The sequence below is a fragment of the Mesoplodon densirostris genome, chromosome 8, assembly GCF_025265405.1.
Source record: "Mesoplodon densirostris isolate mMesDen1 chromosome 8, mMesDen1 primary haplotype, whole genome shotgun sequence".
Lineage (NCBI taxonomy): Eukaryota > Metazoa > Chordata > Mammalia > Artiodactyla > Ziphiidae > Mesoplodon > Mesoplodon densirostris.
In genome coordinates this window covers 55,778,009-55,794,886 of record NC_082668.1, presented here as the reverse complement: position 1 = coordinate 55,794,886, position 16,878 = coordinate 55,778,009, and the positions used below count along the sequence as shown (strand labels likewise).

Sequence of the window (16,878 nt, the reverse complement as noted above, 5' to 3'; positions counted from 1 at the left end):
GTTTCCTGCTGAAAAGCTTCACTTCCTTCAGCAGGAAGCAGCGCCCAAGTATACCTGTCATTCCAGGTCACCCTTCCACGGATATCTCTTCTTCATGACCTACCCAGGGTTTTTTGGTTTGTTTTTTTTTTTGCTGTACGCGGGCCTCTCACTGTTGTGGCCTCTCCCGTTGCCGAGCACAGGCTCAGGACGTGCAGGCTCAGCGGCCATGGCTCACGGGCCCAGCCGCTCTGCGGCATGTGGGATCTTCCTGGACTGGGGCACGAACCCACGTCCCCTGCATCAGCAGGTGGACTCTCAACCACTGCGCCACCAGGGAAGCCCCCTACCCGGGGTTTTTAATGCCATGTTTTTCCATCTTATCTCATGCTGGCATGTGTCTGGCATGTCTATCACTTCCTCCTGCCTTTAAGTCTCAGCTCTCATCGCCTCCTAGTTGAAGGGTCCCCTGACTCCGTAGGACTGAGGTGAGTACCCTTCTTCTGCTCTCTCAGACCACGAAGAGTTAGAGTCCTTATCACACATCACTGTCTCCACTTAAGACTATATGCTCCTTGAGGACTGAGTCATGTTTTATGTGCCTCCAACTTCCAGGAGCCCAGAGCCCAGCAGTAGGAACTGAGGAAATATTTTTTGAATGAACGACTGATTAAGTCAATGAGGAATGCTTCATTACCTGGTGTGACTGACTTTGTAGGCAGAGCTCTGTCACTAGGCAGCAGAGGTCATGCCTGAATTACTTCCAGCATCATGTTCTTTGCACACAAGCTCCCAAACCAAAGCCCATTCTTCTCAGGATTCATCATTAGCTAAGGAAGCTCACCACTCTACCCTAGAACCTAGCTCAGGCCTGATGTAGTACAGATGTTCAATAAATATTTATTAAATAGATAAATGAACATATCTTCTTATCTAGGTCACAAAGTAGATGTTGGGAAGAAGGGAAACAAATCAGTGATCTAGGCTTTTAAAATTCTAACATCACAGGTTTCTCAGTATCATCATTCATTCAACATTCGGCATATTTACTGAGCACTTACTATGAGCCAGACAACAATTTTGGAGTTAAGGATATACCAGTGAACAAGATAAGCATGGATGAAGCTCCCCTCGTGGAGCTTATATTCAGCCAGGGAGGAAGACAGTAAACAATTAAATAAAATAATTCAGTTTTGTACATAAAAAAAAAGTAAACACAATTTGGTGACCAATATTGAACTCTAGTTAATGATGTCATGCTGAAACATCTAAGGGTTAAGTGTTCTTTTATGCATAAAAGGAAAAAAAAATTGGATTGACGGATGGGGAGAAGATAAACATATAGATGGATAGGTCATAGAATAAAGCAAACTGTTAACTGTGGAGTCTAGGCTTTGGGTTTCTATTTTACATTTCTTCCCATTTTTTTATATTTCAAAAAGTTCATAACAAAACAGGGAAGAATACTGGCTGCGGTCACTCACGGCATTCACAATTTTGATGCTGATTCTGGTGATGATGAAACCTACATGACAGAAAAAAACTCTACTGAAAAATAGCTACATCACACAAGTAGTCATTTGATTTTAAAAAGTGCACATAGTGATGTTTTGCTTCAAATTTCATCAAAATTGATTTTGTTTCCCAAATGGTAGTGATTCTAGGCTCTTTGAGAAACAGGAGGCTGGGATACAGGCTAGGGAAACTATTATGTACAGTTGAGTTGAAAAGATGAGCATCTGAACTGTTGACAGAAGGCACACCAGAGTAAATTTTTCAAGTGTCAAAAAGCAATTTAGGAGGGAATGGACCCCTTAGAAGAACATTACTCCTGGAGGCTGAGTCTCAGACTTAAGGAATTACAAGGCTGATCCTGTTACTCACTGGTCAGCACAGATGTAAAAGGCAAGAGCCCTCCTGGTCCAAGTGAAAGGCCAAAAAGGCTGTTTGAATCACAAATAGCTCCTTTGCTTGTCAGGCCCTGAAAATAAAGCCTTTGCTTGTCAGGCCCTGAAAATAAAGTCGTACATGGAAGCCAAGGATCCTCAGCTGAAGCCAACATGTTTGTCACTTGCATGAAAGGGAACTGGCTTGTTTCAAAAATTCCTGTTTTGTCAGGCAAAATTTTTGGTCTACAAGTCACTATTCCCATCTGATCACGCAAATAAACATGGATGCAAACCCCAAGTCCTTGGAGAAACTCAAAGAGTTAGAATGTCAATGACAATGACCACAAGTATGATTTGAACAACTCTTGAAAACCCAACCATGTGAATCATTTCTGTGGGAAGACAAGGGAGAGTAACATGAGTTCACTGGCTTCAAGAAGTTTCTGTACTCTTAGATTTTTTTTTTAATTGAAGTATAGTTGATTTATAATGTTATGTTAATTTCTGCTGTACAGCCAAGTGATTCAGTTTATACACATGTGCACACACACACACACATACTATTTTTTTTTTTTTGCGGTACCCGGGCCTCTCACTGTTGTGGCCTCTCCCGTTGTGGAGCACAGGCTCCAGACGGGCAGGCCCAGCAGCCAAGGCTCATGGGCCTAGCCACTCCATGGCATGTGGGATCCTCCCGGACCAGGGCACGAACGCGTGTCCCCTGCATTAGCAGGCGGACTCTCAACCACTGTGCCACCAGGGAAGCCCCATTTTTTTATATATATTCTTTTCCATTATGGTTTATCACAGGATATTGAATATAGTTCCCTGTGCTACAGTGTAATCTTAGATTTGTACATTTCTTACCCTTCCCTACATTGTTGCATGGACTAAAAATAGAACAGGCATTATCGTTCAATTTAATTTAATTCAATCGATAAGTATTTTCTGAATGCCTGCTATGTGCCAGATATTCTTCAAGATATTGGAGTCTCAGCAATGAACAACACAGACAAAACTCCTACTAACACTATCCTCAGATTCCAGCAGAGAAAAAAAGAAAATAAACAGAAGTCCGTGAAGCATAAATGCTAAGTGATAATACAGTTATAGAGGAAAAGAAAGCAGGGAAGGGGTATAAGAAGTTGGGGGAGAAAGGAGTTGCATTTAAAAAAGGTAGGGGTGTCAGGGTTAGTCTCACTGAAGTGACATTTGAGTTAAAGACCTGAAGGAGGGGATATGGAAGTCTAAGGGAACAATGTTCTGGAGGATGGAACAACCGATGCAAAGGTCCTCGGGTAGGAGTGTGCCTGGCCCATCCAAAAAACAGTAAGGAGGCTAGAGAGTAGTGAGCAAGACGACACGTAGTAAGAGGTGAGGACGGGGCCAGACCACTCCAGGCCGTGAGGCAACTGGGATGACTCATCTTTCCCTACAGTGAGAGGCTACGTCATTGTGGGCACAGGAGTGTCATGATGTTACGTACATTTTCATTAACTCCATTCTGTGGTTGGGTGTACTTTGTTCGTGTGTGTGTGTGTGTGTGTGTGTGTGTGTGTGTGTGTGTGCGCGTGTGTGCGTGTGTTAGTTAGTTACGTGGGCCTCTCACTGTTGTGGCCTCTCCCGTGTGGAGCACAGGCTCCGGACGCGCAGGCTCAGCGGCCATGGCTCACGGGCCCAGCCGCTCCGTGGCATGTGGGATCTTCCCGGACTGGGGCACAACCCCGCGTCCCCTGCATCGGCAGGCAGACTCCCAACCACTGCACCACCAGGGAAGTCCTGTTCTTTATTCTGAATTCAACCAGTATTTATCACCAGTGATGTTACAACTTCAGGGACTGAGGACTCAGCAGTGATGATGCTCATGGAGATTGCGAAGTGGCACCCGGGCAGGCACACAGGTGTGGGGTGGGGGAGGGGAAAGGAGCAGGAGCGCGAGGCTCAGGGAGGGAAGGCTTTCTGGAGGACAGGACACCTCCCTGGAGGGTGAGCAGGGTGGACGGGGGAGCGAGGGACACGGTTTCCAGACAAAGGAACAGCACATGCAATGGCCTGGCTGTCAGAGAGAACTTGGCACCCTGGGAGACCTAAAAGCCTACAGAAGAAAGCACATCAGAGGCCAGATGGTATAACAAATACAACGGGGTTGGAGGTGAAACAGGGAGGCTCTAATGCCTCCGGAATCTCCAGTCTGTTCCTCATTCAACTCTATCACAGCTCCCAAATTTCTACATGTATCGAGAAACACTGAGTGTCTCCCAGCCCGGACTATAATTACACAATATGAGCCACCCAGAAGGCAAATTCTCAAAAGGACTAAAAAAATTACTTAAGTAAAAATAAACCAGTACAAACAGACTTTGCCTCGAAAATAGGAAATGTTCTATTACAGTGGTATGAACAGCAAGGTTGCTAAACAGACTAATAAACGTTACAGAAACTTTTCAATGACAGGAGGTAAATATAAGTCTTAGATGCAGCTTGCGTGAAAGGAGGAATGAGGAATCTGGTAATCTCTGCTATTGCTACTTTCAGCCACAGTCTTCAGGGCAAGACAGGAAAAAACTCAATTAGATGAAGATGTTTTCCCACTACTGATGTTTTTACATAAGCCTGATGAAGTTGTGGAAGAGGGTGTCAGGCAGATAATTAGAACTATCCAAAATGGGATAATTCAAGGTGCAAGACACCAACTTCAGGGTTTTATTTTCTCTTGTAAATGGTACAGGCAGATGTCTTCTCTATTTGATTTTTCTGTGTGGGCAGATTCCTTTCATTCCTTTACTGGGGTATGATGCACCTTGCTTGGGACTGAGAAAAATAAGAGAATACCTTATTTTTTCTAAACTCCATCAGGAGTTTAGAAAAAGCAGTACGCACAGCAGATTAAAGGCTGTTGACTGAAATAATGCCTAAATATAGGGTCAAGTCCCTGGCAAGCCCAGAAAAAGCAACAATTAATTCTCAACAAGAATTAGCAAAATTACCCCCAAATAAATACAAAGTCCACTTGATAGACTATATAAAACAGCCTTGGAAACAATGGTTTCAAAAGTTGAACCTTGAAAATATTTTTTGATATAGTAAATGGAAAAAAAGCAGATATAAAATTTTAGTATGTGTGTTATAACTATGCAAAAATATACCCCTGAAAAAGATAATAATGCTTACATTAGGATATGGGGGCCTTTTTCCTTGGGAAGGCTTTCCCTGTTTTTATAATAGGGTTTTTTTTTTTAATTTGATGGGAAAGATGGAAGTCATTTAAATAGAGACTTCAAGAGAAAAATAAAATTTTGCTATAAGGGTGATATGAAGGCGGCAAAGGTGGTGAGGAATCATGGTGGCACCTTCAGAGACCAGCAGACTGTCTGGTGAGGTTGGGGAGGCCAGGGGAGGGCTGTGGTAGGGGAGAGAAGGCAGGGGGCCCAAGAGCTATGCTATAGACTTTGGACCTGACCCCATGGGCAAAGGGAAGGCACTGTGGTTTTTGAGGAGGAATAGACTGGTCCATGCTGAGCTTTTCAGAGCTGGCTCTGGGGCAGGAGGAGGGTCTCAGTGCCCAGCTCAGAAGCGACACTAGAGTATGGACAAGAGGGAAAAGGAACAAGAGGCCTGCCCTAACGGAGGAAGAACTGCACTTCTCAGCTCAGCTTCCTGGAAAAAACCATCGCTCAAAGATCTAGTTAAATGTCCTTACTGTTGTCTGACCGCTCGGTTGGTCCCTATAGAAGCTGCTTAGGAAGGTGCTGGGAACAGTCTATGCTGACACACAAAAATGCCCAATGCAAACAGAATACACAGAGAGGATAGTTCCAGTGAAATTCTGAGATTTGGGGCAAAACAGTGAAGAAAAAAAAAGCCAGGCTTTTCAGCTTGTAGAAATTCTACCAACTTAGTGAGGAAATGAGTTAGAGGAGAAATACAAGCAGCCTTAAAGTGAGAAGTGCTCTCTGAATATTCAAGAGCATCAACCTGGTCAGGAGCATCTGTCTCACTTCCCTACTCCTAAACATGCTTCAGGAACAGTGTGGGTGCGTTCTTCTCTTTCCTTATCCTCCTGCTGGGCCCTTTCTAGACAGCCTTCTCCACCCTCTCCCTGTACTGCACACCTGTCAGAACACTGGTAATCCCATAATAAGACAGCCAGACTTGATGACAACCTGATTCTACAAGTACAACACTACTTCTGTGGTCTCCAAACTTTTCCTTGTGCATCCCATCAAGAGAAAACAATCCAAGTACACCCACAGTGTATGTGCACATTATACATCAATTATGTAATGATTACTATCAGCCCATCTATTAAGCACTAGTAAATCTGTTTCATTTTTTAAAAATTGACAAGACATAGGTACACTTTTGACACTTTCATCTTCTACTCAAAGGAATGGTCTTCCCCTTCAGGCCGTGAGAATAGTCACACTTACCCGAAGGAAGATTCTGTGGCAACGACCAAGTTAGACTGGACCCGGACTTAGCCACGAGGAAATTTTCCATCACCCTGTTACTTGATGGATTTTGCCACCATTGATGGTCCCCACCTGGCTCCACTGTCTCATCAGGAGTTATAAAATGCTGATTTTCTAATTTTTCATTCCTTTTGCATTTATTAGCTGTGATTTCCCCATAATTAACAACGTTCTCTCATCAACTATTTGATTATCTTCAAATACAATTTGTCCTAGAAAGGCATGATCAAAGCTGGATTCTTTCCATTTATTTTTCAGAGTAATGAAGTCAGTGTCTTAGCAACTCACAAAGGTGATTTGATTGATTTTCTGGGGTTTTCTTGCTTGGACTATCATTCTGGATTCATGGATTATTTTCCATTGATTTGAGTCCAATCCACTGCAGTCATTATTTTTTTTTGATGCTCAAACTACCCCAGTTTTAGCTCTTGTGTCCTTCTGACTCCACCCCAGGGGTCCTTCTTAGCTTCCTTGCTTCCACGTTAAAGATGTCCCATCTTTAACGGTTCCTGCCCTAGACCTGGAATCACCTATTTATCTTAGAAAGAGGTTCCTTTAGTGGGAAAGGTACTTAGGAAATCCCAATCTGAGTGTTAAGGATACTCACTGTCACTGGATTGTCTTTACTTTTGATCCTTTTCAAAGTACAGAGTTAGGAAACTTTTCCTTTTCAGAGAGAAAATGTAAGTTCATAGTGATATTTCCTATTCAAGCTGAGTATTATACAATCTTTACTTAAATTCTTTATACACTCTCCCCCTCCTATATACTGCAAACTGTAGTTCCTACACTGTAACTGTAATAGTTTCAAATAACAATATAAATATTCCCCACTACAACTGTATGGTCCAAAGACTGTGCTTTAAAGTCACTTGAAATAATTATTTTATCTGTGTGAGAGATTAGCACCAACCTGATACAGATTTGTTGTTTCATTTTTTGATCTCTTTTCAATCTTTAGTGAATTCTTTTTTCTTTTTAAATTATGTAAAACATTTATATGGTTCCAAAGTCAAAATAAGGTACGTTAAGAGACATCTAGCACAGGGAACTATATTCAATATCCTGTAATAAACCATAATGGGAAAGAATATAAAAAGGAATGTATCTGTATGTATAACTGAATCACTTTGCTGTACAGCAGGAATTAACACAACATTGTAAAACAACTATACTTCAATTAAAAAAAAGAGACATTTATTTTCTATCCCTGTCCCTGCAAACCCTCCTCCAGTGGTAATCATTTTTATTAGCTTGTTATTCTTCCATTGTTTCTTTTGAAAACACAAGCATATTCATACATGTACACACACTTCCCTCCCCCCATACCCTTCTTATATAGAAGGGAGTGACTCCACATACCTTCCTGCACTTTGGTTTTTATCACTTAATATATCCTAGACATCTCCCTCCAGAGAGTGGAGTCTTCCCTCAGCCTTTTTGCACAGTTACACATGACTTCACTCTATCAATAGACCATATTATTCACTCAGTCCCCTATCAGGAACCTCTGGGTTATTGCCAGTCTTTTCCTAGTACAAATAGTGCCACAATAAATGGCCTTGTACACATACCATGTCTGACCTTTGCTCACTTATCTTTGGGATGGATTCCTAGATATGACCTTGTCAAAGGAAGGATGTCTAGGAAGCTATGCTAGACAGTGACAAATCCCCTTGCACAGGGGCAAGTGCCAGCTGGGCTGCATTCCCACTGCTTTCCCTAAGTCTCATCATAGGAAGAGCTGCGCTAGCAAACTTTCAGATTTTTGCCAATCTGATATGTGGGACATGGGATCTTGGTGCAGTTTTTTTTTTTTTTTTTGGTACGCAGGCCTCTCACTGTTGTGGCCTCTCCCATTCCGGAGCACAGGCTCCGGACGCGCAGGCTCAGCAGCCATGGCTCACGGGCCAGCGGCTCCGCGGCATGTGGGATCCTCCCGGACTGGGGCATGAACCCGTGTCCCCTGCATTGGCAGGCAGACTCTGAATCACTGCGCCACCAGGTAAGCCCTTGGTGCAGTTTTAAAATGCATTTCTCTTATCATGAGTGAGGTTAACATGTTTTCATATATTGGGGGCAATACATTTCTTTTTTCTCCGAACTGCTTTTGCCCATTTCCTACTGGATTGTGGAACGTCTTCTTCTCAATTTTTAGAAGCTCTTTATACATTAGTGATATTAATCCTCTGCAACACAATTTGCTATGGTGTTATTTTTCTGTGTTGCTGATTTTGCCATACAGGTTTCTTTTTTTTTTTTTAGGCAGACAAATGTATCAGTTTTGCCCCCGATTCCTGCTGAATTCTGAGTCAGTTAAGAAACTATCCCTTTCCCGGGTTAACAAGAATTAATCTGTTTTTCCATCTTTAGTTATACTGTAAGCAGTGAATTGATTTCAATTCAATCAACCAACACTGCTGAAATCCTCCATTCATGGAGAATAAAAATAAGTTCTTTTGGACTCTGAATTCCAACATTCTAAAAGAGAACTTCTTTCTGGAAAAGCCTCCTATTTCTACGCCCCAGATATAGGGAAATACCATCCCACGGAGGGCATAGATATACCGTGTCATTTAAGTAATGTTGGCCATTTTGGACACAGCTAACATTTTATGTATGTGAAGTAACACACAAGCCACTTCTTAGGTTATTTTGTGTCACCTCATCCCAGGCCCTCAAAGTTACACAGCAATGTCGATCCAAAGGTAACTCTAGCCATGTCTCACCATGCTGCCAGCCACCTGTCACCCACCATGCCCTATATTAGTTTGTCCCCTGAACTGTGCCCCCGTGACAGGCTACAATAGGATGACAGAGCTCCAGGAGCGGTAATAATAATGTCTAGGATGCATACAGAACACTCTCAAACACTGCTCTGAGCTAAAATGAACATTTAAACATGAGTCGATTTTTAAAATCACGTCCCCATCTGCCACAGCCCTTCTTTTTTTTTTTTTTTGTGGTATGTGGGCCTCTCACTGCTGTGGCCCCTCCCGTTGCGGAGCACAGGCTCCGGACGCGCAGGCTCAGCGGCCATGGCTCACGGGCCCAGCCGCTCCGCAGCATGTGGGATCTTCCCAGACCGGGGCATGAACCTGTGTCCCCTGCATCGGCAGGCGGACTCTCAACCACTGCGCCACCAGGGAAGCCCAGCCCTTCTTAATTCATCCTTACTTCTCATACTTCACACCCAAGGATTAGTCCAATGTGTTCGCTGCTGTACTTACTGAATGCGACAAAAGGTCACCTTCAGGTGGCTGCATGTGAGGGGGAAGGGTCAGTACATGGGGAAAAGGCACGGCAGAGGGCCTTGGGTCTTAAAGAAGGAAACAGATTCGCAGCTCAGATCCTAATTCTAGGATGGAAATCTCTGGATTAAAATTATTCCGATAATTTAGGAAAATGGAAATCTGCACTCTGAGTGTCCAAATGAACTGTTTAACTCGGGGGACCTTTCATTTCCAGAACAGGAATTCATCTCAACAAGGGGAATCACCAAGGTCTATGGACTTAAACAATAAATTCATTTTTGGCATGAATACTACAGGATTCGGTATTAGGCTTCACAGTCCTCAGTTAATTATAAATGAAATGAAGCTACGGGCAGGTAGACTGAGGGCAGCAACAAGCAATGGTGAATGTGGGAAAGGAACACAGAAAACTGCTGAAAGGCTACAGCTGGGGCCAGCAGGTTCATCCACTTTTAGCCTGTCCACTACATCACTTTACAAAATAATCACTGCTCGTGGCAACATGGACACCACGTGAGCAAGAGAGGGTGAGATTTCATCCTAGGCCCAAGGTTTAAGAAGCCAGTAAGGTATGAAACAGTTTTAAGTCGTTCCATTTTGAAAAGACTGACTTTTTTTTCTTTACAAAGTTTGATGCTTAAATAATGAAGGTTTAATTACTTGGAAAATGTATGCACATGGAAGGCCTCATTTCTCTTGAATCATCAAGTGGACCCTAAACAGTGTCTGTGTCACATGAAGCATGTTTACTGCCTGCCAAAGTCCATCCAAAGTCCTTTCCCAGATGGTTTCCAGTGATACCTCATATTGAATATTTTTCTCCAGAACATTTCTAAGGCTTTTTACAAAATGTTCACATAGCCTTTCAGTTCTGGTTTAAAAAAAAAAATCCAGTTATTCCCAAGAAAAAGGTTCCACAGCACCCATTTCTACAGCTAAGGGCTCTGGGAATCACAACTGAAAATACATGGTGGCCTCATTTCTTTTCCCATTTGTCTTTGGCGACATTCTGGAAAGTAGAGGTGAGACACAACTACTCACGGAACATCGTGTAAAACTGCTGTGGGTTCAGATTCCACTTGCCCCAGGGGGTCTTGTGGCCTTTCAACTGGGCATAGTTGGCATGGTTGAACTCTGGTTCTGTGCCGAATGAGTCCAGGACACGCAGCATGCACCTGAAAGATAAAAGATACCATGGGTAAAACTACAACCTTGACCCCAAAGTCAAAGAAACAAAAGCTCTAACCCCCTTAGGGACCACCAAAGACGGACAAATCCTTTAAACTGAACACCACTGGGCAGGAATTGAGAGGTTTTACACTAGCATGTCTACCAAACATCCCCACATGTGACTTCTGAGCCAGAGCCATCACAAAGCTCATACAATCTGCTCTAGATGAGTTGACTAATCACAAAAGATGCTCAAATACCAGCGAAATAAAAAGCTCCCAAAAGCTGCAACTGCAGACTGCCATGGTCACTGCTGGACCCCTAGCCTGGGCTGAGCATACAGTGGTGCCTAATGGACAACTGTGGAAGAAATAAAGAACTACCGTTTTTAGAGGTTACTACGTCCCCCCAGATTCATATGCTGAAATCCTAAGGAGGTGGTATTAGTAAATGGGCGTTTGGGAGGTGATACGGGCACGAGGGTGGAGCCCTCATAAATAGGAATAGTGCTTTTATAAAAGAAATTCCACAGAACTCCCTAGCGCCTTCCACTGTATGAAGATACAATGAGAAGTCTGCGACCTCACCTGACCATGCTGGCACCCTTATCTCAGACTTTCAGCCTCCCAAAATGTGAGCAATACATTTCTGCTATTTATAAGCCACCCAGGCTGTGATGATTTAGTACAGCAGCCTGGGCAGACTGAGACGGAGGTCTTATTCTGCTTAGAGCACATGGCATGTCCTGTCTCCTTCCACAATTATTCAAGATTTTCATCAGCTAACTACAGTATGTGATTTTAGGTAAAGCTTAGAATCTCACTCAATAGGCAGTGGTGATTTTTATGTATTTGATAGTAAGAGGGCATTATTGTTTTGTTCCAGAGCTCAAAAAGAAGTGAAACTGAAAATGTTTTGTTTGGCTATTCCACAAAAGCCTTAGAACAGCATCAACCAAACCTGGTCTATTGCCTGTTTTTGTATGGCCTTCTAGTTAAGAATGTTCTTCACATTTTTAAATGGTTAGAAAAAAAAAGGGAGAATATTTTGTGATGTGAAAATTATATGGAATTCAACTTTCAGTGTTCAAAAATAAAGTTTTATTTGAACTAGCCAAACCTAGTTGTTTCTGTATGTCTGACTGATTTCACACAGTAGCAGTAGACTTTGGTAGCTGCAACAGAGACCACATGGCCAAACAAAGCCTAAAATATTTACTATCTGGCTCTTTACAGAAAAAGCCTTCTGACCACTGTTTTGGAGTACATAAAGAATGACCAAGCAGAAGAAAGGAATCAATACTAAAACAGAATTTATTGATTTGGGTTACATTTATTTCATCACTGATTCTCAAAACACTGATGTAAATTTAACTCATGACTGGCCAATGAAAAAGCACTATTTTCTGTTGTTATGTATCAGTAATAATTCTGAATGGCTCTTACTGGACCAATAAGCATAAAAGTAAATGAAGATAGAGCCCGCATTTTAGAATCAGATGATGGCAATGACTTTTAAGCATCTGATTCACTTTCTTTCTTCCTTTCCCCACTAGGAGGAAGTCCATCTTCCAATTATTTTTACATCAATGCATACTGCAGAAAAAAAGAATGCAAACACCAGATTGCATTTTCCAGGAAGAGCAACAGTAAACTGTCATTTTAGTGTGATGATTTTCACATCAGAGATCAGCACTATTTGTCTAGACGAGGAAGAAAAGAAAGAGGGGAGGCAAGGTGGAAGGAGCGTGGGCCAGGACCACAAAGTAAAATACAAACTGATCCCAGAAACAGTGTCCTTCTTCTGGATTCCCATGTGGCTCTCAAGGAACATTCGATCCTCACAGTGACTACATATATATATATAAATAACTGAACCACTTTGCTGTACACCTGAAACTAACACAACACTGCAAAACAACTATACTTCAATAAAAAAAAAAAAGAAAGAAAGAAAACAGCTGGGATGACGGTGGCAGCACTGCAAAGGTCACTACAGGAGAGGGGCGGAGGGGATGGAGGGACACACACTGACAACTGGGGCTGGGGTAGGTTCAGCGCCCACAAGAGGGACAGAGCTGGGGTTCAAAGGTGAGAGCGCCCTGAGCAGGCACAGCAGGGAGAAACAGGCCACCCTCATCAGAGAAACCTTTGCCTTGAAGGCTCTGGCTACCTCCACTTGTTTGTAATTGACTGACCATCTCTAGCTTGTGACTATTTTTAACTTGGAGTTTTACTGGTGTTATTTTTAATTTGGATAACTAAAACAAACCCTGATGAGTAAAGATGCCTGGCGGGAGTCTAACTCCTGAAATCTTGGACTTTTATTACATGGGGCTTATATGTACACTACGTGAGGCTGGCTTCTACTCAACGGAAGGCTATAGAATGAATGATGGGATGCGTGAGATGCTTATAACTCTACATGCTTATACCTGAAGCTTTGGTTTGGGAGTTGTCTGTTTATTATTATTATTTTTTTAGCTTATCTGGGTTTGTCTTATAAACCCAAGGCAGGAGACTGATCTCTGTCTATGACAGAGGAGGTTGACCATTATAGTCTTCCCTCTTCAATCACTTTCAACACCTGTGTGTTTTGGAATTGGGTGTGTGCCGTTAGTATTTGATGCTGTTCCTCTAATGTCTTTTGTGTGTCTGGAGCATCAAGAACAGACTGATGACTTAAAAAGATATTTGCCTCGCTGCCCGAGGCAGCTGGCCTCCTAACAGGGCTGGTTGCAGCAATGCCAAAGGATTCCTGGAACATTCTCTCTGCACTAAGCTACACTATTACGAGATGGACGCTCACAACCTCCTTGCCAGGACCTACTTTCTAATTTGGAGTTTGATGTAAAACACAGTATATCTTGGACTATTTGCATCTCACTTTCCTGTGTGTTGTCCATGCTCAGCAAAGGCCTCACATGAAGCAAAATGGATATGAGTTTTGCAGTACCTAGCGGAATACTAGTCGCATGTAGGTATTTAATAAATGTTTCATTGAATGTCCTGGGTCCCTATATAAATTGGACAGAATTAAAAAATATTTTTCCAAGATCAACAGGACTCATAGATTTGCCCCTAAATAAAAAAACCAACTGATAACTTTACATTTAATAGAATTCTTATCATCTTCCATCACCCAAGATGAATACAGAGAGCGCCGACAATTTCTAATCTTTAAAAGGGAAAGAAATGGGCAAGAAACTTTCTAGAGGACCTGCTTGGCCTTTGGATGAGATCTTAGCTGCATCAGACCACAAAGACGGCAGCACTTAAGTCCTAACAGACCTCCTGCCAGCTAGTATCACTAAACACAGATGACTTATTAAAGAAAGGAGGGATAAAACATTACACTCTTCCATAAAATCCCCTCAGAGAAAAATGTGCCTTTTCATCCAACAAGAACCAAATACCAATCAATGGTGACCATTTTAATAATAAAATCATCCTTTTTAATTGACCTAAACGCTACCACTGAGAATATATTCCCACCCAAACAGCCCTTCTTAATCATGAGAATATGTAAGTCTAGGGACGCTCAGTTCCTTTTGCACATTTATCAGATGCCTGCCACTCACAAAACGCCAGAGAAAAACAGCTCTGTCTTTCTTTTTTTCAATGCTGTAGCTAAAAAGAAAAAAAAAAAAGTTTGTTTATTTACAAGGCCTATTAGCAAGAAGAAATATGGCTACTCCCATATAGCGGAGAACATTTATGGCGGCCCATGATTCATGAAGATTTCAAAAAACCAACAAACCAAAAAACAGGAAAAACCTGATGCAGAAGGTAGAGTGCTATCCTGGACCAAACCCAGATTTTTATCTTGCTTTTTTATGAAACTGCAGGCACACCTCATTTTATTGTGCTTCACATTTTTGCACTTCGCAGATACTACACTTTTTACGAATTAAAGGTTTGTGGCAACCCTGCATTATCAGAGGTTGGGTAGCATTTTTTAGCAATACAGTGTATAAAGTTTTTTTTCCCTTTCCAGTTTTATATTGAAATATAATTGACACACAGCACAGAATATGTTTCAGGTGTACAGCATAATGATTTGATTTATACACAACATGGAATGACTACCACAAGTTTAGTGAAGAACCATCATCATATAGATACAAGATAAAATTTTTTTTCCTTGTGATAAGAACTCTTGGGTTCTACTTACTTATCTTAGAGCTGCAAGTTTATACCTTTTGACTACCACCCCCAACTCCCCCTCCCCCTGCCCCCTGCCTCTGGTAACCACAAATCTGATCTCTTTTTCCATGAGTTTGTCTTTGTTTTCGAAGTATAATTGACCTATAGCACTATGCCAGTTCCTGGTGTGTAGTATAGTGATTCCATATTTCTGTACATTACAAAACGATCACCATGATAAGTCTAGTTACCATCTGTCACCATACAAAGATATTACAATATTATTGATTATATTCTCACACTGTGCAATTCACACCTGTGAAAGGATTTTTAAAATTAAGGTATGTACTTTGGGGTACATGTCCCTTATACAATGGAATATTACTCAGCCATAAAAAGGAACAAAACTGGGTCATTTGTAGAGATGTGGATGGACCTGGAGTCTGTCATACAGTGAAATAAGTCAGAAAGAGAAAAACAAATATCATATATTAATGCATATATGTGGAATCTAGAAAAATGGTACAGATGAACCTATTTGTAGGGCAGGAATAGAGATGTAGACGTAGAGAACGGACATGTGGACACATGGGGGGAAGGGGAGGGTAGGACGAATTGGGAGATTAGGTTTGACATAAATACAGTACCATGTGTAAAACAGATAGCTAGCAGGAACATGCTGCATAGCACAGGGAGCTCAGCTCGGTGCTGTGTGACAACCTAGATGGGTGGGATTGGTGGGAGGGAGGTCCAAGAGGGAGGGGATATAGATATACATATAGCTGATTCACTTCATTGTACAGCAGAAACTAACACAACATTGTAAAGCAATTATGCTCCAATAAGTAAGTAAGTAAAAAAATAAATAAATAAAATAAAGGTATGTATTTTTTTAATACATAATGCTGTTGCACACAATAGACTACGGTACAGTATAAACATAACTTTTATGTGCACTGGGAAACCAAACATACTGTGTGACTCACTTTATTGTGATACTCGCTTTATTGTAGTGGCCTGGAGTTAAACCCTCAGTATCTTTGAGGTCTGCCTGGGTATCCAAAAGGCAATGAAAAGTGGGTAGTCTCCTCTCAATGAATCCCTTTCCTCTGTCCAAGACCATTTCATTGCCCAGTGAGAAAATCACTGCCACTGCAAAGAAATTCTACGACAATGGGTGTTCCCCCCCAACTCTGTTTTTGAGAAGATTCTTAATATTTTGAATTTTCATTTTTTTCTTTTCTATTATGGTTTATTACAGGATGTTGAATATACTTTCCTGTGCTATAAAACAGGACCTGTTGTTTATCCATTCTCTATATAATAGTTTGCATCTACTCATCCCAAACTCCCAGTCCATCCCTCCTCCACCCTCACCCCCCAACCCCCAGCAACCACAAGTGTGTTCTCTATGTCTGTAAGTCTGTTTTGTAGATAAGTTCATTTGTATCATATTTTAATTAATTAATTAATTTTAAAAAATTAATGTATTTTTGGCTGCGTTGGGTCTTCATTGCTGTGCACGGGCTTTCTCTAGTTGTGGCAAGTGGGGGCTACTCTTTGTTGTGGTGTGCAGGCTTCTCATTGTCGTGGCTTCTCTTGTTGCGGAGCATAGGCTCTAGGCACACGGGCTTCAGTAGTTGTGGCGTGCCGGCTCAGTAGTTGTGGCTTGCGGGCTCTAGAGCGCAGGCTCAGTAGTTGTGGCGCATGGGATTAGTTGCTCTGTGGCATGTGGGATCTTCCTGGACCAAGGCTCAAACCCGTGTCCCCTGCACTGGCAGGTGGATTCCTAACCACTGTGCCACCAGAGAAGCCCCCATGTCATATTTTAGGTTCCACATATAAGTGATATCATATGATATTTGTCTTTCTCTTTCTCACTTACTTTGCTTAGATTTGATGATAACCTCTAGGTCCATCCATGTAGCTGCAAAATGCATTACCATTAAGTGCCCAACATACAAACCTT

General features: G+C 42.0%; 1 protein-coding gene across 4 annotated transcripts in view; it reads right to left on the bottom strand.

The window, feature by feature from the left end:
- MGAT5 (alpha-1,6-mannosylglycoprotein 6-beta-N-acetylglucosaminyltransferase) overlaps positions 1 to 16,878 on the bottom strand; it is a 367,899-nt gene that overhangs the window by 104,527 nt on the left and 246,494 nt on the right. For all 4 annotated transcript variants that reach the window (XM_060106214.1, XM_060106215.1, XM_060106216.1 and 1 more), the window contains one exon: positions 10,636 to 10,769. In XM_060106214.1, the coding sequence (XP_059962197.1) occupies positions 10,636 to 10,769 (134 nt within the window). The remainder of the gene's footprint in view (positions 1 to 10,635; positions 10,770 to 16,878) is intronic.